Source organism: Monodon monoceros, unplaced genomic scaffold (assembly GCF_005190385.1).
Source record: "Monodon monoceros isolate NGI ecotype Baffin Bay Population unplaced genomic scaffold, NGI_Narwhal_1 Super_Scaffold_21, whole genome shotgun sequence".
NCBI classification, from domain to species: Eukaryota; Metazoa; Chordata; class Mammalia; order Artiodactyla; family Monodontidae; genus Monodon; species Monodon monoceros.
In genome coordinates, this window is record NW_021703778.1 from 171,750,536 (window position 1) to 171,774,524 (window position 23,989).

General features: G+C 49.2%; 1 protein-coding gene across 1 annotated transcript in view; it reads left to right on the top strand.

The window, feature by feature from the left end:
- The window catches only part of RCOR1 (REST corepressor 1), a 126,022-nt gene extending 119,233 nt beyond the window's left edge, over window positions 1-6,789 (top strand). The window contains exon 13 of the mRNA XM_029237299.1: window positions 6,693-6,789. Coding sequence (XP_029093132.1) covers window positions 6,693-6,731 — 39 coding nt within the window. The 3' untranslated portion in view covers window positions 6,732-6,789. The remainder of the gene's footprint in view (window positions 1-6,692) is intronic.
- Window positions 6,790-23,989: the final 17,200 nt, after the last annotated feature.

Here is a 23,989-nt window from a genome sequence, read left to right on the forward strand (position 1 = left end):
GTCCTTCTAAATATCAGATGTACTATTGGTATAATTACAGACCAAAAATAAGCCAAATAGTGCATTACACTAACTGGATCCCTTCTTATATGAGCAAAGGACGGATGGAGCCAGCCCACACGAGAGCCTCATGTCTCTTGTCTAGCCTGATCTAAATCAAGTGACCCAGGATTCAAGCTTTTAAAACCAACTGAAACTTGGCCTCAAGTTGACTCAAGGTGGTTAGCTAATTTGAATCTAGTGATCTTGTGCAATGCTCAAAAACAAATACTCTTTCGGCCACTCCCTGGATCTCTGCAGCTTTCCCTACTTACAGTAAAGCGCAAGCGCAGTAACGTCGCAGTGCAGCAGAAGGAAGGCCAGTATAGCCTATGCATGCTGTGTGGTACTGAGTGTTTACAGCCCTCTCCTCAGCTCACGTGGATGCTGGAGGGGATAGTAGTCCATTACGTAGACTTACCAACTCTGCTAAGTGCTTTTTAGACTGCTTAAGAATTTTTCAAGATTTTAAAAGATGTATAAGGTTAAGTTTGCAAATATAATGGAAATGCTGTATATCTTTTGAAGTGATAAAAATCCATGTTGGAATTTTAAAGAAAATATGTTGTAATAATGCTGTTGTAAGTAATATTTTAATGTCTCTTTTTGCCTGTTTTCTATTTCAGCACATTCATTGTGGTGAATGTTCATAGCATTATAATTGCTTAGCCATCAAACGATAACATTTGTTAGTAGAGATTGAAAATTTTATTTGTGAAATTCTGCAGAATTCATTTTTCTATTTCCAATATTTGCTGAAGTTAAATAAAAATTTTCAAGCCATTGATGTAATAAAATAGGAAACAAAAGAATTTTCTGACCCTCCACCCTCCATCAAAGCAATACCCCACCCTGATACAAAGTGGGTTTTTCCCTGCCTTTTTGCACTGGGCCTTGGGATTTCTGAAAGTGTAAACTCCCCAGAGCTGTGCCCTGTGGGAGCACACAACCAGGGGTGCTTTTGTTTTTAGCCTTTATCTCTACCTGAACTACATTTGTATTTTATAATATATGATAAGCTTATGGTTGGGATCAAATCAAGGTACATAAGTTTGTAACATTTGTGATAGTTGAGGGCTTAAATTTATAGGTTGGATGAGAGGAATTTTTTTCCCCGTTAGTGATTTTTCTCTTTTCTGGCCGACCAGGCTTGGGCACGTGGATGCTGGCCTCAGCACAGCCTCGGAACTGGCAGAGAAGAGGCGAGACCACCGCCCTTGTTGCCTCTGGTCAGCCCAGTGGACACGGCCCAAATCTCAGCACCTCTCTGAGTAACGTGAAGAACGCCTTCGGCATCCGTTGGACATCTCTAGGGCCTTTTTTAGCTGAAATGTAGGATTTGGTTAGATAACTACCATGTAAAAACCTGACTTCCAGGTCCAGCCTTGCCCAATACAGCATTTAAAATACGTAGATCCGGCCTCTCCGTGTGTGTGACTTCACGTAGCATAGGCGGGCTTTACGGGGCGCTTCTCGGAGTCCCTCGCCTGGCAGACTTGGTCATGGCGCTCAGTGTCCCAGGAGAGTGTGTCCAGTGCTGCCAGAGGGTCTGCGTGGAAGGGAGGGTGGGACCTGAGGGTGGCCCCTGGGAGAAGAGGTCAAAGGCTCAGAGACCTCAGAATGTGCCTTGTGGGGGTGACTCCTGGTACGGAACAAGGGGGAGCAAGTGCCAAGGCCAGAACCCTGGGCTTTGCTCCAGGAGATGGAGGAAGAAGGGAAGCCGAAGGGGCCCAGGAGAAGGGGCGGGGCTCGGGAGGTGGCCATCGTCTGCTACTGGACGTCCGCTAGGATGCGCCCCGGGGTTGGGGGCTGTCTGGGCTTGGTCTTTCTTGACTTAGAAGAATAGTGAGCTCAGGGTAAAATGAGGGGTTATGGAGGAGCTGTGGGGAAGGCTCCCAGAGAGCAGCGTGGACCGCCCCGCGTGTAGGAGCGCAGGGTAGGACCGGCGGGAGTCAACTCATGGGTCCTGAATCGAGGGTGCATGAGGAGCGGGGTGTCCAGGCCCCCTTCTGGCGAGTAGGAGGGAAAGGACTCCCACGTACAGGTGCATCCAGGTCGCCTACTGTGCCACATCTCTCGTCATCCCGAGCCTGAGCACAGGCGCACATCCCAACCTACGCGGCAGGAGAGGGGCGGCAGCCCCGGGTGGGGACTCCGGATCTTCCCTGGCGCCTCGCTCTGCCTCCACCCGGCGAGTGCACGTACTGAAAATGCTGCACTTCCTGTTCTCCATGCTTCCGTGTTCCCAGGGCCATGCTAGGTGCTGACTCTTGGAAGTGAGAGATGCATGAAACATTCCAGGTGATCGAATTCCTTTCCTTCTTGGCAGATTGAAGACCGTGCTTGTTCCTCTCTTGCAGCTGCTTCGTGCTTCGGGCATCATTAGAGTCTAGACGAGCTCACGGGAGATCCTGAGTTACTCTTTGGCCCCGGGCTGGATGGAGCCAGTCTCCCAGGGCAGCCTGCCAAGTCTGCTTTCCTGCAGTTGCAGGCCTTAAAGCAACCCCTGGCCTTCCCCCTCTTTCAGCTCTCCCTCCCCGGACCATCTCATCCCCCACTGGGGCCTCTGCTTCACCTGTGGCCTGATAACTGTCACACTGTGAGCCCCCGCCCCTCGGAGCTCACTCCTGTGTCCGTCAGTACCTCTAGATGACAGGTCTGAGACTAAGTTCCCTCCCCCACTCCTGTTTCTGAGTTCTCTTCCCTGCTGTGTGGCACTGCTATACCTTAGCTCATCAAACTAGAAACACGGGTGTCCCCTGCCTCTGAGAGCCCCCTCGAGTCTCCTTCTCCATTACGACGCCCAGCGACCGCTCAGGCCCCTCCCAGTCTCCTGGACTGATACGCAAGCTCCGAATGCATCTTGTCCCCGACGTTCCATCTTCCTTCTCTCACCCACCCCTCACCTCCCCACCATAATTCGGGCCCTTTCCTGCTTAAAACGCTCCATTTGCCTTCTACAAAAACACACAACCCTTCATTCTGTCTTAAGCCATATGACATTCCTACTGCAGGGCCGTTCTCCGGGCTTTTCTCGGCCGCTACGCCTTCCCCCTTCCACGTGGCCCTACCCCCTGCGGCTCAGCCACAGCTGCTTCTCTGAAGTCCTGACCTCACGCCTCCACCTTCAGCAGAGGGAATGGGCCTCAAGGCTTCTGCCACCTACACCTCTATGCACTTCCCTCTTCATACTATACTATAAAGAAACGATTTAAGTTTTCTATCCTTTTAAATAGGTAACCAGTGTACTTGGCATAAAAGGCAAGCAGTGAGAGACCTACATTCCCCATCCGTGTCCCCCAGCCCCCCGGCTCCCTCCACAGGTAGTTGCTGCTCTGGCGCGTCCTTCGAGAGAGGGTCAGTACACGCACAGGCGTGCATGCTCACTTGCACGTGTGCAGAGACTCATTTTCATACAAATAATATACAGCCGCCCCTCGGTATCTGTGGGGGGTTGGTTCTAGGACCCCTGCAGATACCAGAATCCAAGGATGCTCAAGTCACTTATATGAAATGGAACAGTCAGCCCTCTGTATCCTTGCGTTCCAAGTCTACAGGTACGGGGGCTGACTGTACTATGTATGCCCTTCTTACCTTACCATCCTTACCTCGTTTTCTTACTTCACCTGCCAGTATCTTAGTCTTTCTGCATCAGGACATGGATACGAAGTTGCTTCATTCCTTTGCATTGGTTCCATGGTATCCTAGTTATGGTATCTAGTTATGACTAGATACAGTTTACTTAAACCATCCTCGATCGATAGTCACTGAAGTACCGTTTGTAATCTGAGCAGACTGTGTCATTTTGCCTACATGCAAGTGTAGCTGTAGAATAAATATAGAGGATTAGAATTTGGGTCCAAAAGTCTGTTCGCTTTTACACTTGACACATACTGTTCTCTGTCTTCCAGAGGGGTAGTACCAATCTCTCCTTTCATCTGCCATGAATGAGGCAACTTGTTGCCCTGTGCCCTTCGCAGTACTGTGATAACTAACCGTTTTGATCTGAGGTGTTTTATAAGCTTTTTACGAGATCAGGACTGTCATAGTCATCTCGGTCCCCACGACTGGCGATAATAGCCACATAGAATAAAGAAATGGGGAGGTCTGGTGCATTGAGGAAGAGAAATAAATGCCTGCTGGCCCTTGTGCTTGAGGATGAAAGGCCCCATGATGGCTTATGATGGACGCCTGGGGGAGGGGGTGTGGGAGGGATGTGCAGCTGCCAGTCCCTGGGCATCCAGAGATGGATGCGCTGAGGTTTGGGGTTTTCTGGGCTCTTGGCTTATTTCTTGAACTATTTGCTATTTTTTATTGCCTAAGTACTGGGGGGGAAATGAATTCAAATTAAAGATCTGGTGCTTGTACGTTTGAAATGAGGTTGAAGAGCGCTCTGCGGATTCTGGTTTTCTGGTCCTCCGTTTCTCCCCGCTCCTCACATGCCCCTGCCCCATCATGTGAGCTGGGTGACTGAAGTGTGAGCAGACAGACGTTCAGGGTCCTGGCCTGGAGGCGCTGCGCAGACACCTTGCAGCTCAGACGCCCTGTGCTGGGCAGTGCTTCTCAGCTCTGAGTGATCTGGGGGCAGGGATCATGTTGCCTGGGGCGCTCTTGGAGAAGGTGTCCCCGAGGAGGTGACAGTTGAAGAGGGAGCGACAGCTATAGTCCAGGTACCGCAGCAGACCCTGTGGTTTACGTGGGACGGGCCAGGCCCCTTTCAGTCAAGTTGAGGCTCTGTTTTTCCCTCACCATCCACCGGAGGGTGTTGGAATTTCACGTGGTTCCATGGTGATCCTTGCATCAACCTGGTTTCCCACCCATGGCCAAGGCCTGGTGAATGTTCACTGCTGCTCAGAAACTTAGAGAAGCCAAGTTCCCCGGGAGGCACTGCAGACAGGGGCTGCTCCAAAGGCTCCCTTCTCTAGGCCGCCCCTGTTCGCAGTCAGGGACAGAGGGTTTGGGTGGGAGGCCAAGGACAGGAGGCGGGCTGAACACGCCCAGGTGACTCTCCAGCTGGGGTGTATGTTAGGAACCCCCGGCCGCAGGCCAGGGCCGTCACTGGTGTCCCTGGACCTGTGGCCGGTGCTCGGCCTGAGGAAAAGCTTTGCTGGCGGGCCGCCTAGTCCTCCTTCAAAGACTCTTTGTGTAACGAAGTTATTTTGCATATGGTGGCCCATGGCACTTAATTGATTGAAAAGTAAATTCAGCAACAATTAAGTCTTTTTTTTTTTTTTTTTCTTTTTTGGCTGCGTTGGGTCGTCATTGCTGCGCGCAGGCTTTCTCTAGTTGTGGCGAGCGGGCTTCTCATTGCAGTGGCTTCTCTTGTTGCGGAGCACGGGCTCTAGGCACGCGGGCTTCAGTAGTTGTGGCACGTGGGCCCAGTAGTTGTGGCTCACAGGCTCTCGAGCGCAGGCTCAGTAGTTGCGGCACATGGGCTTAGTTGCTCTGCAGCATGTGGGATCTTCCCGGGCCAGGGCTCGAACCTGTGTCCCCTGCATTGGCAGGTGGATTCTTAACCCCTGTGCCACCAGGGAAGCCCAACAATTAAGTCTTTTTTAAAGTTTGTTTATTTATTTATTTATTTTTGGCCGTGTTGGGTCTTCGTTTCTGTGCGAGGGCTTTTCTCCAGTTGCGGCGAGCAGGGGCCGCTCTTCATCGCGGTGCGCGGGCCTCTCACTGTTGCGGCCTCTCGTTGCAGAGCACAGGCTCCAGATGCGCAGGCCCAGTAGCTGTGGCTCATGGGCCCAGTTGCTCCGCGGCATGTGGGATCCTCCCAGACCAGGGCTCGAACCCGTGTCCCCTGCATTGGCAGGCAGACTCTCAACCACTGCGCCACCAGGGAAGCTCAACAATTAAGTCTTATACTCCGGATAATTGTGTATAGCAAATTATTTGTGGGTTTTAGTAGTAATTGCTTAATTTGTTGAAGACTGTCTTGGCCCCTAAGGGCCAAACATACCTTATTTGATGTAATGCTCATAGCAGCCTTACGAGTAGGGACTGTCATCCAGTTTTAATAGAAGAGGAAACCAAGACTAAGAGAAGAACGTCTTACGCAAGTGTGACAAGGAGAAAATGCCTGAGTCAGGGCTGGATGTGCCGGAGGCTCCGCTCCACTGTGCGGCCTCCCCACTTAAGCCCCGGGACACGGACTCAGGCCTCGCTCGGTGATGAAAGCTGCTAGGATCTTGGTCGCTCCCTTAGCCCCCCTTGGCCTGCTTCCTCATCTGTAAAGCAAGGATGGTAGCAATTTAGCTGAACGGAGGTAGTGCCTGGAAATGCCTCCGTCCAGCCCAGGTGCTGTGTGGAGAAGAGATGCTCGACAAGTGGCTCATCCTTCCCCTCGACAAAGATCAGAGTGTGTGTTGCCGCATCTCCTGTGGGCAGGGGAAGAGCCAAGCTGTTCACAGCTCGTGGGCCTTCAAGCAGAATCCTCACTTCTCTTGCAGAATCCCCGCCTCCAGTCTCACCCCCAGACCAATGATACTCCAGTGGTCTTGGCGGCACACTCTATCCGGAAGGAATTTACTGACCGGGCACCTCAGTGTTTGTGTAGTCATTTATAATGCCGGATACAGGCAGTACCTGTGATTAGTACGTTCAAAACTAGAAAAATCCAAGAAGCCGTTTTCTTCCTATTCCCACTCTTGTAGACGACTAACACTGACAGTCCCTTGCCGTTACTGCTCTGAGGCTTGGGAATCCTGCTCTGTGAAATAGGGGGTCCCCCACTCGTCCGAGGCAGCTGAGGCCGGAGCGCCGAAGTGACTCGTTGAAGGTCAGTCGGGTGGTGGGTGGTGGGTTGGGCTGGAGGCCCCGGTCAGCTGGCCTTGAGACAGCTCCTCTCCGGGCCTCCTGCCGTGGCTGCTGTCAAGTGGCTGAGTGGCCGTGGGGAGGACGAGGTGGGGCCTCTTTGGTTTGGCTGTGGCCCACGGCCGGGCCCCTCCCGAGCTCCCCATCGCCAGCTGCAGCAAGCATGGCCCAGGTCCCCGTCTCGGATCCAGGCCCCGGGGCCCCTGCTGGGGTGTCCTTCCCTGTCTGCAGCCTCCGCCGAGCACCGGCTGGGAGCGTGCCCTCTTCCTGCAAGGGAACTCGGGTCTCCAGGGCCTGCGCAGTCCCTCGTACAGGCCTCGGTTTCCTCACTGCACCCGTCACAACAGATGGGGTTCAGCTGCCCTGCCGGTGGCAGAACACCTGCCTGGAAACCTGGATGGTGCCCCGGGCTGGCTCGACCTGGCATCAGCCCCCCTCATCAGCTAAGGCCCGGTCACTCCTCCCCCACGTCCCCGACCTTTCCACCCCTGGCTGGCGCCGAGCTGTCCGGAGAGGACTCTGGAGTTTTCCCACCATGTCCCTTTTCGGGCCTGTGTTGAAATGCCACCCAGCCACTGACGTCAGTCCCACCGGCCCCTTCCTCCCCAGAGGGTAACCTCCAGCTCCTCTGCTGCTCCGGGACACTGAGCCCAGTACTTGGCGGTGCCCAGTGAATCCTGTCCACCAGCACCGTGAGGCCCGAGCCTCCATCCGGCCTCTGTGCCTTCACAGCAGGGCCAGGACATAATTCTGCCCCCGTCTGGCCCTGACCGCAGAGCTGGCCCTGCTGACCTCCTCTCTCTGACACCTCTGGTAGGAAAGGCTGTTAGAGGAGCGGCCCAGTGAGGGACACCTCCGGGCGTGCCTGCCACGTGCTGTCACTCGCCCTGACTCTGGGCTTGCTCATGGACTTGCTTTTCCCTGTGGAACCTTAGCAAGCGTGGCATGAGCATCCGGGCTGGCTTTCTCTGGTTGCTGAGAGCTCTGCCACCTGATGGAGAAGCTTGGGACCAGCTTCTGGAGACGGGTGGTCCAGGTGACAGCCAGCACAGATCACCAGACCTGTGCGTGAAGCCATATACCCCTGGTGGGGCCGCCCAGAGGACAGCAGGAGAACCATCCGGATGGACCCAGTTCACATTGCTGACCCACGGGATTGTGAGCAAAGTAAAGGATGACTGTGTTCCTGGCACTGAGGTTTCGAGTGATTTTCCACGCAGGAGCTGATAACAGGCACCTGGAGAGGAGTGCGACCAGGGGAACTCGAGAAGGCTCAGGCTGCAGCGCTCGGGCTCTGGTGCCTGGTGTCTGCTTGTGTCCACGGCTCTCAGAGGCAAGGCTGCGTGTCCCTGCTTGGAGGAAGCTGCAGGCTCCCTGCCTGCCTGGGAGGCCACCTTTTCTGGCTCAGGGGGGCTGGTGGTATGTGGTCCCCGTGGGACACTCACTGCAGAGAAGCACTTGCAGCCCCTTGGGCCTGTTCCCCTGAGGTCCCTGAGACAGGCCCCAGGACTTCAGCACAGAATGGATTGGGCACGTTTTGTGGGGGGTTGTTGCTGGGGCTTTCTTGGCACCTGCTCTAAACAGCCTTCTAAGCTAGTTTACTCTGGGTCCTATTGGCTGACTGCTTTTTTCATGATGGAGATTCAGAATTGAGATGCTTTCCCTCTCCTCATTCCCTCAACCCACTTTCTCCTTGCCTTCCTGCTCCAGCCTGCGTTTGGCTGGAGCATTTCCCAGCTCTGTGAAGCCAAGTCATGCCTAGCTGGGAATCGGGGGCTTGGATTCTGTCCCTGAGTCACTGTGATCTCAAGTGAGCTTCTTCATCCCTCAGCATTCTGGAGTCTGTGAAGCCTTGCAACTTCCAGGGCAAGTCTTGGACAGTAAGTTGTAATTATTGCAGGTGACCCTTGAACAACATGGGGGTTAGGGGCACCGACCTCCCATGAAGTCGGAAATTCGCGTGTAACTTTACAGTTGGCCCTCCATACCCACGGTTCTGCATCTGCGGATTCAACCAACTGCAGATCGTGTAGTAATGTAGTACATATTTATTGAAAAAGATCTGGATATAAGTGACTCGTGCAGTGAAATCCATGTTGTTCGAGGGTCAGCTGTACTCTCCATCAATTTCAGCTGATAACATATAGCAGTTACCAAGTCCCATGGCAGGCGGCCAGTTGCCTGTTCCTAGAGCAGCTTGCACACAGCTTGTGGGAGCAAGGATCCTATTTTCTGAATACTGGGATCTGTGTTCTGAGCCCTGGTTACTGCTTCTGATCGTGGAGGTGCAGACAGAGGCAGGCAGTCAGGATCGCACACCCCCACCATCGTTGCAAGCCCTTTCCCCTCAACGGAAGCGACACTGGGGGATTTAAAGGGCCAACGATTTTTTTTTTTTGATCCACCCTCCCCACCCCCTCATTTTCCTTTTCCCCTTTTGGGAGCCAGACATTGAAGACAAGGGCATTCAAGAGCAACTACAGACAAAATTAGCCAGGGGAAGGCACAGACGCAGAAAATGTCGGAGAAAACCTTAAATTTACACCTCACGCTGATCCTTCACACACAGATAGCCTGTAACAATCAAACAGCAAACGCTGGGGAAGGGGGAGAATCTGATTTTCAGAATTACCACATTATTAGACTCAAATGTTGGTTTCAACAGCAACAAAAATCACAAGGCATACAAAGAAATGGCCTATTCAAAGGGAAAAAAACCAACAGAAACTTTCCCTGAGAAAGACCAGATGGTAGACCTACTAGACAAAGTTTAAAAACAACTGTTATAAAGATGCTCAAAGAACTAAAGGAAGATGAGGGAAAAGTCAAGAAAACGATATGTGAATCAAGTGGAAATAGCAATATAGAGCTAGAAAACCTAACAGGAAACTCGAAGCAATGTTAAAGTTGAAAACAGTAATGATGGAAATGAATGATTCACCAAAGAGATTCAACAGCAGATTTGAGCAGGCAGAAGAATGCTCAAATCTTGAAGGCAGAATACTTGAAATTATCGAGTCTGAGGAACAGAAAGAAAAGAGATTGATGAAAAGTGAACAGAGCCCAAGGGACCAGTGAGACCATCAAGCAGATCAATGTACACATTGTGAGACCCCCAGACGGAAAAGAGAGAAAGGGGCAGAGAGAATATGTGAAGAAATAATGGCCAAAAACTTCCCAAGTTTTACGAAAGACATAAACATCCAAGAAGCTCAACAAACTCCATGTAAGATGAACTCAGAGACCCACACAAAGACACATGATAATGAAACCGTCAAAAGCCTAAGAAAATCTGGAAAGCAGCAAGAGAGAAGCAACTCAGCACATGTAAGGGGTCCTCAATAAGATAATGAGCAGACTTCTCACCAGAAACATTGGCATCCAGAAGGCAGTGGGTTGATAAGCTAAAAAAAAACCCCACAATCAAGAATCCCATATCTGGGGCTCCCCTGGTGGCGCAGTGGTGAAGAATCCACCTGCCAGTGCAGGGGACACAGGTTCGTGCCCTGGTCCAGGAAGATCCCACATGCCGTGGAGCACCTAAGCCCGTGCGCCACAACTACCTAGCCTGTGCTCTAGAGCCTACGTGCCACAACTACTGAAGCCTGCGCACCTAGAGCCCGTGCTCTGCAACAAGAGAAGCCACTGCAATGAGAAGACCGCACACTGCAATGAAGAGTAGCCCTTGCTCGCTGAAACTAGAGAAAGACCGTGCAGCTACGAAGACCCAGCACAGCCAAAAATAAATAAATAAAATAAATAAATTTTTTTAAAAAAAGAATCCCATATCTGGCAAAACTGCCCTTCAGAAGTGAGGGAGAAGTTAAGAGACGATAAACAAAAGCTGAGGGAATTTGTAACCACCAGATCCATTCTGCAAGAAATGCTCAAGAGAGTCCTGCAGAGTGATTTGGAAGGACATCAGACAGTAACCTGAAGTCGTATGGAGAAATAAAGACCTCAGTAAAGGTAAACGTGGGGCACCTATAAAAGCTACTATTATTGTAACAATGGTTTATAACTCCACTTTTATTTTCTGAGAGTAGTATATTTAAAGCAAATTACAGTTGACCCTCCAGCGACTTGGTTTTGGAACTGTGTGGGTCCACTGATATGCACATTCTGTTCAATAAATATGTACTACAGTACTACACAATCCGCAGATGCAGACCCTTGGATGCAGAGGGCCAACTGTAAAGTTATACACGGATTTTTGACCTGTCGTTCAAGTGTCAGTTGTAATCTAAAAGATAATAATATTTTGGCCTTGATTTATAGCTACATATTTTGTTTTCTACATAATTTCAAAGACTAACAGAAAAACCATTGTTAGTTTAAGCTTCTGGACACAAAACATATAAAGTTGTAATTTTGTCACATCAAGAACTGTAAGATATGGAGATGGAGCTGTAAAGGAGCAGAGTTTTTGTATGTTATTGAAGTTAGACTGGTGTAAATTCAAATTAGAGTGATACAACGTTAGAATGTTAAATGTAATCCCCATGGTAACCACAAAGAAAATAGTGGTAGAATAGATGCTAAAGGAAACAAGAAGAGGATGCATTTCACTATGAAAAATCAACTAAACACAAAAGAAGACAGTAATGTGGGAAATGAGAGATGACGATACCAATAAGGAATATAGAAAACAGATAGAAAGACGACATAAATAAGCCCCTCCTTATCAGTATTTAAGCGTAAAAGGATTAAACTCTACAATCAAAAGACAGAGATTGGCAGAATGAATTTCTTTTTAAAAAAATGGTCCAACTATATGCTGTCTACAAGAGAATCACTTTAGATCCAAGGACATAAATAGGTTGGAAGTGAAAGGATGGAAACATATTTCATGCAAATAGTAGTCAAAGGAGAGCAGGGGTGGCTATACTAATATCAGATAAGATAGACTTTAAATTAAAAACAAGTTACGAAAGACAAAAAAGGACATACAGTAACAAAACATTCAAATACAGCAAGAAGATAAAACAATTATAAGCATTCATACACCTGACAACAGACCATTAATATATATGAAGCAAAAATAGGTAGTTCTGTGATAATAGTTGGAGACTTCATTCCCCAATCTTAATGGATAGATCAACCATGCAAAAGATAAGAATATAGAGGACTTGAACAACACAATAAACTATGTCTGTCAGACATATTCAGAACACTCTGCCCAATAACAGCATACACATTCTTCTCAAGTACACATGGGGCATTTTCCAGGATAGACTATATGTTAGGCCATAAATTAAGTCTTGGTAGATTTAAGAAGATAGCTATCATACAAAGTGTCTTCTCCAACCACAACACGATAAAGGTGGGAATCAATAACACAAGGAAAACTGAAAATTCACAAATCTGTGGAAGTTAACACATTCTTAACCAATGGGTCAAAGAAGAAATCACAAAGGAAATTAGAAAATACTTAGAGGTGAATGAAAGTACAAACACAACATACCAAAATTAGGCATTGCGGGCTTCCCTGGTGGCGCGGTGATTGAGAGTCTGCCTGCCGATGCAGGGGACACAGGTTCGTGCCCCGGTCCAGGAAGATCCCACATGCCGCGGAGCGGCTGGGCCCGTGAGCCATGGCCGCTGGGCCTGTGCGTCCGGAGCCTGTGCTCTGCAACGGGAGAGGCCACAACAGTGAGGGGCCCGCGTACCGGGAAAAAAAAAAATTAGGCATTGCCTCAAAAACAGTGCAGTGGGGAAAATTTATAGCAATAAATGCTTACTTTAAAAAACAAAGATCTCAAATCAACAAGTGAACTTTACAAATTAAGGAACTAGAAGAAGAACAAACCAAACCTAAAGGTAGCAGAAAGAAGGAAATAGTAAAGATGAGAGCAGAGGTAAATGAAATAGAGAATGGAAAATCAATGACCCAAAAGTTGGTTTGTCAGAAAGGTCAACAGAGTTGACGAGCCTTTAGTTAGATGAACTAAGAGGAAAAGAAGACCCAAATTGCTAAAGTTAGAAATGAAAGTAGGGTCATTACTACTGACTCTTCAGAAATAAAAAGGATTGTGAGAGGACTATGAATAATTGTACACCAACAATTTGGATGAAATGGACAAATTGCTACAGCCATAAAACCTACCAAGACTAAATCATGAAGAAATAGAAAATCTAACTAGAACTGTAACTAGTAAGGAGATTGAGTCAGTAATAAAAAAATCTTCCAACAAAGAAAAATCCTGGACCTGATGGCTTCTCTAGTGAATTCTATCAAACATTTAAAGAGTTAACATCAGTATTTCTCAAACTTTTCCAAAAAAATTGAGGCGGGAACACTTCCTGATTCACTTTATGAGACCACGGTAACCCTGATACCAAAGCTAGAGAAAGACACTATGAGAAAAGAAAACTATGAACCAATATCTTTTATGAGCGTTAATGCAAAAATCCTCAACAAAATATTAGCAAACAATTCAGCAGCATATTAAAAAGATTATACACGTGACCAAGGAGAATTAATTCCTGAAGTGCAAGGGTGGTTCAACATATAAAAATCAATCAACATATCACATTAACAGAATGAAGGAAAAAAATACAAGATCATCTTCACTGATGCAGAAGATGCATTTGACAAAATTCAACATCCCTTCATGATAAAACACTCAACAAACTAGGAATAGAAGGAATCTAAATGAACATAATAAAAACCATATATGAAAAACCCACAGTGAACATCATAGTCAATGGTGAAAGAATTAAAGCCTTTCCTTTAAGATCAGGAAGAAGGCAAGGATGCCTGCTTTCACTACTTCTATCAGTGTAGTACTGGATGCCCTAGCCAGAGCAATTAGGCAAGGAAAAGAAATAAAAGGTATCCAGATTGGAAAGGAAGAAGTAAAATTATCTCTGTTCATGGATGATATGATCTTATATATAGAAAATCCTAAAGATTCCACAAAGAGACTTAAAGCTAGTAAGTTCAGTAAAGTAGCAGGATACAAAGTCAGCACACAAAAATCAGTTTAATTTTTATATACTAACAATGAACAATCTGAAAAGTTGAAATTAAGAAAACAATTCCATTAACATTGGCATCAAAAAGAATAAAATACTTAGAAATAAACTTAACCAAGGAAGGAATAGGTTTGTACACCAGCAACTACAGAAGATTGCTGCAAGAAATTAAAGAAGACAAATGGAAAGGTATCCCATGTTCATGGATTGGAAGGCTTAATATTGTTAAGGTGTGTGGTGAGAACATTTAAGATCTCTCAACAAATTTCAAGTGTGCAATACAGAATTGTTATAGTACAGTCACCATGCTGTACATTAGATCCTCAGAATTGATTAATCTTATAACTGAATATTTGTACCCTTTCACCATCTCCCCATTTCCTCCACCCCCATACTACATTCACTTCACACGTCACCCTAGACCTGCCCACATGCCCTGCTTTCCGGTCCTTGCATCCTTGCATTGGCTTGTTTGTTACCATGATCATGGATCCAGGTGTGGTGCAGCAGCAACTGCTCCTGAACTACTGCTGCTCAAGGCACACTCCATCAGTGCTTCACCTCACACCCAGACTCTGTACCCCTTGCCTCCAGGCCTGGGACTTCCCTGCCTCTGCTGAAGTACAAGACACAGCAGAATCTTCTCAGCACCCACGAATGTGCCACATGGCACTGCAACAGGTGTTGATGGACTCCAGCCATAGGAGGTGGGACTCAGCCTATTAATTCTTCTCTCTCACACCCTGGACTCTGCAGAGATGTAGTAGCTTCATACAGCCTCTCTGAAAGTTTACCATGAGATTGAACAAATTGGTTTGTCCGGAAGCTATAGCTGGTTCAGTAATGCACCCTCTTTTATTTGCTCTTGCTGCTTCCTTTATTCCTCACTTCTTCCTTGCATTGCACTTGCTGATAAAGAGCTTTTTCCTCTGGCTCTGTTTTCCAGGGAGGCTGGCAGTCTGCAGTCCTCTGACTTGCCGTTCTAGTGAGCACGCTACAATCTGGGGGTGAGGATGCACATCGGCAGGACTCAGTTTGCTAGTGACAGAAACAAACTCTGGCCAATGTAAGCAAAAGAAGGGACTTCTTAGAAAGGCATTAGTTTCCTCAAAAAGTTAAAAATAGAATTATCGTATGACCCAGTAATTCTACTTCTGGGTGTATATCAAAAGAATTGAAAGCAAGGTCTTGAAGAAATATTTGTACACCCATGTTTATAATAGCATTATTCACAGTAGCCAAAAGGTGGAAACAACCCAAGTGTCCACCGACAGATGAATGGATAAACAAAATGTGGCATATGTGTATAATGAATATTATTCAGTCTCAAAAGAAAGGGAATCTGATATATACTACAACATGGTTGTATCTTGAGGGCTGTCTTAGTCCATTCAGGCTGCTATAGCAAAATACCATAAACTGGGTAGCTTATAAACAAAAGAAATTTATTTCTCACGTCTCTGGAAGCTGAGAAGTCCAACATCCAGGCATCAACAGGTTTGGTGTTTGATGAAGGCCTGTTTCCTGGTTTCCAGATGGCTGCCTTTGCTGTGTCCTCACAAAAGGGGCAAGGGACCTCTCTGAAATGTCTTTTTTTAAAAAAAAATAAATTTATTTTTGGCTGCATCGGGTCTTCGTTGCTGCACGCAGGCTTTCTCTAGTTGTGGTAAGCGAGGGCTACTCTTCCTTGTGGTGCGCGGACTTCTTACTGCGGTGGCTTCTCTTGTTGCAGAGCACGGGCTCTAGGTGCGCGGGCTTCAGTAGCTGTGGCACGTGGGCTCAGTAGTTGTGACTCGCGGGCTCAGTAGTTGTGGTGCACGGGCTTAGTTGCTCCATGGCATATGGGATCTTCCTGGACCACGGCCCAAACCCGTGTCCCCTGCATTGGCAGGCAGATTCTTAACCACTGCGCCACCAGGGAAGTCCTGAAATGTCTTTTATAAGAGCACTAATCTCATTCATGAGGGTTCTACCCTCACGACGTAATTACCTCCCAAAGGCCCCACCTCCAAATACCATCACACTGTGCGGGGGGTGGTTAAGTCTCAAAATATGAGTTTACAGGGACACAAACATTCAGTCTATAGCAAGGACACTATGCTAAGTGAAATAAGCCGCAAAGTGACAAATACTGTAGGATTCCGCTTATATGAGGTGTCGAGAGTAGGCAAATTCAGAGACAGAAGGTAGAACGGTGGCTGCCAGGGGCTGGGGGAGGGGTAGTTATTGTTTCATGGGTACAATGTTTCAGTTTTGCAAGATGAAAAGAGTTCTGGAGATGGTTGGTGGTGATGGTTAATGTGAATATACTTAATACCACTGAACTGTACACTTCAAAGTGGTTAAGATGGTAAATTTTATGTCATATGTATTTTACCACTGGAGGTACTAAATGAACACTTCCAGTACTGATGGTGGAATAAAGTGGTCAGGCCACCCCATCGGCAGATAACAATGATAAAATTTGAGCAAAATACTGAAACAAATGCATCCCAACTATTTAAAAGAACTGGAAAGCACCCCCAAGCAGAGAGAAACTAGAAGAGTATTCTTGAAAAACTGCAACTACAAGGGATAAGAATTGGGAGTTTGTGTTTTTCCCCCGATGATGCTGCCCAATGATGCCCTTTGCCATAGTGGAGGAAAAGAGCAGCAGGGCACCACATCCCTATCATCTTGAAGTAGCAGAGAACAGAGTTCAGAGCTGAAAAAACACCCGGGCAGGGACTTCCCTGGTGGCGCAGTAGTTAAGAGTCTGCCTGCCAATGCAGGGGACACAGCTTCAATCCCTGGTCCGGGAAGATCGCACACGCCACAGAGCAGCTAAGCCCGTGAGCCACAACTACTGAGCCCGTGCACCTAGAGCCCGTGCTCCACAATGAGAAGCCCACACACCGCAACAAAGAGTAGTCCCCACTCTGCAACTAGAGAAAGCCCGTGTGCAGCCCCGAAGACCCAACACAGCCAAAAATAAATAATAATAATAAAAAAAACCCGGGCAAACCTCTGGAAGTGAGAGAACCACAGAAGGGATGACACTCAAAATCTGAGTCAACCTTTTGCTCAAATCCCTGCCTGACCACAGATCTATGCATGTGCTACAGACTCAGTGAAGAACAGACAGGGATCTACTCTGGAGAGGCAGCTACACGGTGAGATTTATGAGTTTACTGCTTTTTATCTGAGTGCATTCCCCAACTGTGTACAGCATGGGTGGTAGAAAGCTGTAGCCTTACTGGCTTGAGGTATCAGAGGATATAACTTGATGGTGGAGAAGCTGTGAATTTAGGAGGGAATCCTCAGAAACAAGGAAACCACGGAGAGGATGAGCTGCTGAGTATAAAGTTTACTGAGATCCCTGACTGACTGCCGGACTATGCAGGCAGAGGGGAATATCCCCAGCGGAACAGAGGAACGGAAGCTGGGGCTACAAGCTAAAGACAGCAGCAGCTGCACCCAGCCGTGGGAGACAGAATTCGTAGTTTGAATACAGGAAAGTTAACTTCCCTCTAAAGCAATAACAACAACAAAACAATCATCGTAAGAACACAACAGAGACACTACAATATGTTGTCTGAAATATCCAATTTTCAACCCAAAATTAGGACATGCAAAGAATTGGGAAGATATGATTCATGGTCAGGAAAAAACAGTCGATAGAAATTGACTCCACGTGGATCCAGATGTTCAATTTAGCAAAGACATCAAAACACCTGTTATAAATATGTATCAAGAGACTTCCCTGGTGGAGCAGTGGTTAAGAATCCTCCTGCCAATGCAAGGGATGCAGGTTCGAGCCCTGGTCCGGGAAGATCCCACATGCCGTGGAAAAGTGAAGCCTGTGCGCCACAACTGTTGAGCCTGTGCTATAGAGCCCGCGAGCCACAACTACTGAAGCCCGTGCACCTAGAGTCCATGCTCTGCAACAAGAGAAGCTACTGCAATGAGAAGCCCACGCGCCACAACAAAGAGCAGCCCCCACTCGCCGCAACTAGAGAAAGCCCGCGCGCAGCAACGCAGACCCAATGCAGCCAAAAATAAATAAATAAATAAATTTTAAAATAAATATGTATCGATAATTAAAGTATAATTATCTTAATTAGTGAACAGACAGGGAAACTCAAAAGTTAAAAACTGTTAAAAATGAATTTCTAGAGCTGAACAGTATGAAAACTAAACTGAAAAATTTGTGGGGTTTTTTAGATGGTTTGAATAGCGGATTAGAGATGGCAGAAGAATTAGTGAATTTCAAGATAGATCAATAGGAATTAACCCCAAAAATGGAGAGAAAAAAGATTGAAGAAAAACGAACAGAGCCTCAGATATGGGGCACAATGTAAAGGAGCTGACATATATGTAATTGCCTCAGCAGGAGAGGAAATGGAGAAAGGGACAGGTGACATTTTTGAAGAAATAAAGCCAAAACCACCCCAATTTTGTGGAAAACGTTAAATTAAAAATCCAAGAATCTTGGTGAACCTAAAGCAGGATAGAAACGATGGAAACCACTCCCCAGAACATTATAGTCCAACTGCTGAAAGCCGAAGATAAGGAGAAAGCCGTGAAAGCAGTGAGAGAAAAACAACAGGTTATATGGACGGGGACCAATTCTACGACTGACAGCTGACTTCTCAACAGAAACAATAGAAGTCAGAAAAATTTGGAATGTCATTCAAAGTGCCAAAGTTAAAAATGATCAAACAAGAACTCTATATCCAGCAAAATCTTCTAAGTGAAGGCAACATAAGGACATTTTCTGTAAACAAAAATTGAGAAAATGTGTCACAAGCAGATCTGCACCATAAGAAATGCTGAAGCCAGTTGTTTAGGGTAAAGGGAAATGAACTCAGATGACACCTCTGATCTATGGGTAGGAATGGATGGCAGTGGAAGTGGTAAACATGTGGGTAAAAGACTAGATGTATCACTCAATGTCCAGCCAGAAGACAGGAACCACTCATAATGTGAACAGGGAAATGTTAACAATTATAAATTGGTAAGAGATGGTTAACTACTAAAGTGGGTAAAAGAGAACTTTAAGGATTACAGGAATACCAAATGCAGAAAACATGCTTTGTCTAGTGCTCAGGGGGATAAAGTGAGAAGGTGAAACTCAGACCTCCCCCCCCCCCCCATGGAATATGCAGCCTAGCAGTGGTGAAGAAACAGGACAGGACAGTGCTGGCTGAAGCTGGTTCGTAGGAAGTGACCCACTGGTTACCCAGGAAACTCGTTGGAGAGTGAGCACTGGCGGGCCTCCTGCCAGCTGCTGGCTGCTGCGCCGCACAGGTGGATGAAAAGCACCTGGGAACCAGGAAGGGAAGCTGTGACTTGACTATGGCCTTGCAGTGGCCCTCTAGTGCCCTCTACTGACGACGCTGGAGCATCGTCCAGCAGGCAAAAGATATTTCCATGGTCCAGCTCCAGTTCCACAAAGCAGGACAAAGAAGGGTAGATTTGGAGCTGAGAGGCAATAAACTAACTCGCACGCTGTATTACTTCTGCTTTCTTAATTCCTTTAAAAGACATTACTATTTAAAGCAAAAGTACTAACACTATTGTTTTGGTTTTTTTTACATCCTTATTGGAGTATAATTGCTTTACAATGGTGTGTTAGTTTCTGCTTTATAACAAAATGAATCAGTTATACATATACATATGTTCCCATATCTCTTCCCGCTTGCGTCTCCCTCCCTCCCACCCTCCCTATCCCACCCCTCCAGGCGGTCACAAAGCACCGAGCTGATCTCCCTGTGCTATGTGGCTGCTTCCCACTAGCTATCTACCTTACGTTTGGTAGTGATATATGTCCATGACACTCTCTCACTTCGTCCCAGCTTACCCTTCCCCCTCCCCATGTCCTCAAGTCCATTCTCTAGTAGGTCTGAGTCTTTATTCCTGTCCTGCCCCTAGGTTTTTCATGACATTTTTTTTTCTTAAATTCTAACACTGTATTGTTGTGTTTATAACAAAGATGTAACAGATGGCAGAGTGAACGGAGGTGTACGTGGCTGTATTTTACCTGAAGGAATCCAATACTAATTCCACGTAGACTGGGATACGTTAAAATGCATACTTTAATCTCTAGAGCAACCACTGAAAAATAATATATGCAAAGACATATAGCTGGAAATCCAATGGGAAAATTATGGGATTCTAAGAAATACTGTATTAACACAAAAGAAGGCAGGGAAAGAGGAACCAAAAGAGATGAGACAAAACAAATCGCAAAATGGCAGATCTAAATCTAACCTGATTGCAACCGAAATTCTATGTAGATGGAATAAAAACTCCAATTACAAGGTAAATGTTATCGTACTCGATGAAAAAGCAAGATCCAACTCTATGCCATCTACAGGAGGCACACTTTATACACAAAGGCCCAGATAGTTTGTAAGTAAAAGTGTGGAAAAAGAGATACAGACCAACCTCGGAGACACTGCAGGTTCAGTTCCAGACCAACTGCAATAAAACTAAGATTGCAATAAAGCAAGTCACAGGAGTTTTTTGGTTTTCCAGTGCATATAAAAGTTATATTCACATTATACTACAGTCTATTAAGTGTGCGATAGCATTGTCTAGAAAACAATGCACATAACCTTAATTTTAAAATGCCTTATTGCCAAGAGAATGCTATCCATCATCTGACAACACTGGGTTGCCGCAAACCTTCAATTTGTAAAATATCTGAGAAGCACAATTACGTGGGTATTCCTTGCAAACAGCCTAGGAAAGCTGGAGAGATTATATTAATATCGCACAAAATAAACTTTAAGGCAAAGCATATTATTAGGGGCAAAGAGGGACAATTCATAATGATAAAAGGGTCAGTTCATCAGGAAGACATAAAGTTATAAGTGGGTATGCACCTCATAACAGCTTCGAAACGCATGACGCAGTCTGACAGCTAGAGGGAGGACACAGATCCATAACTGCAGTTGGAGATTTTAACCCACCTCTCACAATACCGATGGAACAGCTAGATAACTAAATGATGTACGACTCCGGAAAGAAGATGGGGAAGCCCACAGAATCTCTGAGGAGGGATGAGAAGCAGGTCCGGAGGCCCCGCTGCTGGGAACAGCCCCCCACATTGCAACCTAGACGCACTTCCACGAGAACCCCGCTGCCTTGGCTCCTGGCCACAGACGCCGCAGGCTGCACCCACCCCTGCCACTGAGGCTGGACACTGGAGCTGGAGCCACGGCCACCTGGGCCCTGACACCTCAACAGCACGACTGCACGGCCCCGGCTCTTCCTGCCACCCGCTTCCGGTCCATCTCCTGAGCCCATCCTCTGAGCCTGCGCGGTGACTGGTAAGTCATCTCACGTGGCTTCCTCCTCCCAACAGCGGTCATTTCTCCCATTTGTTGATGAGATGGGGGTTTGGAGAATCCTGCAGCAGGAAGTGCCGCGGCAGGATTTCAGCGCAGCCCCGGGTCACTCCAGGGCCTGTGATCTGGAGGCTCTCCCACCAGGCCTCCCTCCCTGCCAACACCCATCAGGACGGGTGCCTCTCTGGGCCTCTGAGGTCCCCCATCCCTGGAACCGTCAGTGCCGTGGGGCAGGGTAGATGCAGTGTGCATGGGGCAGAAGCCTGCTGGGTCTCCAAGGCGGGCCCGGGTTGGAGCGGAGAGCGTCTGTGGGACGGAGGAGCGATGGCCTGGCCAAGGGCTTGGACGGTAGCGGCAGGTGTGGCCCCGGCACTCAGGTCCCGTCCACGTGGCCAGAGCCACCTGGGCCACCGCAGGCCCAGCTGGGACTCCCGGTCTGGGGGAAAGAGTTGCCAGGATGAGGGGCCGTCAGGCTTCTCCTCCACGGGGGGGGAGGCCAGCTGTGGAAGGGCCCTCCCTGTTGGCCCAGGCAGCGGAGGGGCAGCTCAGGCCCCTCAGTCAAGCATGGTTTCAGCAGAGATGCCTGCCCCAGCCTGTTGCCTGGGGAGGTGAAGCGAGGCCCACACAGTGAATACGGCCTTCCAGGGAGCTGCCTGGCTGGAGGGTGAACTCATTGAGGCCCTGGGCTCCAGGGACTTCCAGAAGCAACCTTGGAGGTATCCAGGGCCTGCGTGCGTGTAGGGGGAGTGGGAAGGGGGCACAGTGCCTTTGGGGACATTGCCATTCCCAGGACACCCTAGCAGGCTTGGGGTACAAAGTCCCCAAGAAGCCATTGTGGTGGCTCTCGGGGCCGGGCACAGGGATTTCAGGAGAATTCTGGGGGCAGATCCCTGTCCTGGCCCTCAGTCCACTCTCGAGGGACATCAGGTGCAGGTGGCAGCCCCGGAAGCCGAGGAGAAGAGCCATTGGTGAAACCCAAGCGGCCCCTCCCACCCTGTACCCCCCTCCGGTGGGCCGCCGTGCCCTTGGTGACCCCGAGGACCCTCCATCCCGCTTGGACCGTCAGCGTTTGCAGCCTAGATCCTGGGCCTGCAGGCAGTGACTCACTAGTGGGGCCTGGTCCCCGGGGCAGGGGAGGCTTCAGCGGAAGAGGTTGCACAGCACGCGGGCGCTGCTCCGCACGCTGTCCCGCCATTGGGACCTGTCCTGGGAAGCAGGCTCCCTGGGAGAGCCGGTGGGGAGTAAACCCGCCCCGGGAGCGAGGGAAGTTTGTGTTTCCCACAAAGGGAGGATGACCCGAGGGGGGAGCAGGCTCTTCAGATGGGTCTGAGGTGGGGAAGCCCCAGAGGCTGGCCCCTGCCGTGCCGCAGAGCTGGGTAGCCGGGGACCGAGCCGGGCAGGAGGCGGGGAGAGGGCAGCCGTCCCAGCAGGCTGGCTGGACCACCGCAGGGAGCGTGCTCAGTCACCAGCAAGGCAGGGCCACTGTCTCTTAGGGCGTCCTGTGCACCAGGCGAGGAGGTGAGCGGTGACAGCAGTCTTGCGCCAAGAGCCCCGAGAGAAGGGGCGCCTGCCCATCCCTGGGCCCTTTACCCCAGACTCATGCTTCATGACAGCAGCCAAGCAGACATGCCGTGCCTGGAGGGCAGAGCCGCCCCGGTCTGCTCAGAAGGCCTTCGCAGGGGCAGGGAAGGCGGGCGGGGCTGTTTGCTTGGCCGGCTTGGGGCTGCGGGGCGACAGTCTGCCCAGGACCAAGGTGAGCCAGCTGTATCCCCTGTCCTGCCCAGCTGGCAGAATGCCATCAGTTAGGGGCTAGGGCCTTCAGGGAGGCTCCGTGGGCAGGGGAATGCTGGCTCTCCCGCCCCCTCCCCTGCCCTCCCCTCCAGCTGTCCGTCCCTCCACGCCCAGCCAGGTGCCCACCCCTGCTGGCTGCAGCCTGGGGCCTGTGCTCCCACCTGCAGGCAGCTGTGCCGGGCAGGGAGCTTCCTGTGTGACAGGTGGCATGCTGCGGCCCCGGCAGGGAACCTGACGAGGGAGGTGCCCGTGGTGGGTGCTCAGTGGATTCTCCACCCTGGAGGGAGAGCAGCAGTCTTGTCAGGGACAGGGTTGGGCTGTGGTCACTCTCTCCAACACCAGATTAGCCTTGCAAGTCACCGGCTTCTCGAGGGGGCACGGGGACAGCACCTGCACCCTGCTCCCAGGTGCCCGGCGCTGCAGCGCCCCGAGCCCAGCCTGGGAGCCGGCTGCTCACACTTACTAACAAAAAGGAAGCCGACCGCAAACCCTGTACCCTCTGGCCACGCCAGGAATAGTCCACAAGATGTGATATTTTGAAGACATGAGCTGGACAGCAAAGACTGTAGGCCAGCCTTCTACCCCGGACGTCTGGCGCCCCGGCTGCTGTATTTTGGTGACCGAACCATTTTAGCCTGCAGAACACGTTGCTTCTTAGAAACTTTGGATTGAAATCCCATCCGGCGGCAGCTTATTCTTATCAGCCGTGCAGGAACACAGGGCGGGCCTGGCGGCCCGGGGCTGGGGGCCTGGCCCCTGTCCCCTCTGTGCAGGGGACTGAGGTGCTCATGCCCAGCTCACCCATCCGCTGGCCCAGCTCACGTCCACCTTGCCCGCCCTGGCCCCGGAAATGTAGCCCACAGGGGACTGGGTCCTCCCTGGCCCCCCTGAGCCACCTGCTCCCTGTGCCCCCCCATTCCCGTCTCCCTGTGAGGGCAGACTCACGGTCCCTGAGTGCAGGAGAGGACACTGCACCCCAAGAGTTAAGGGACACCGCGGTCACACAGGGACCAGGACCCCAGCTCTGGCTCTGA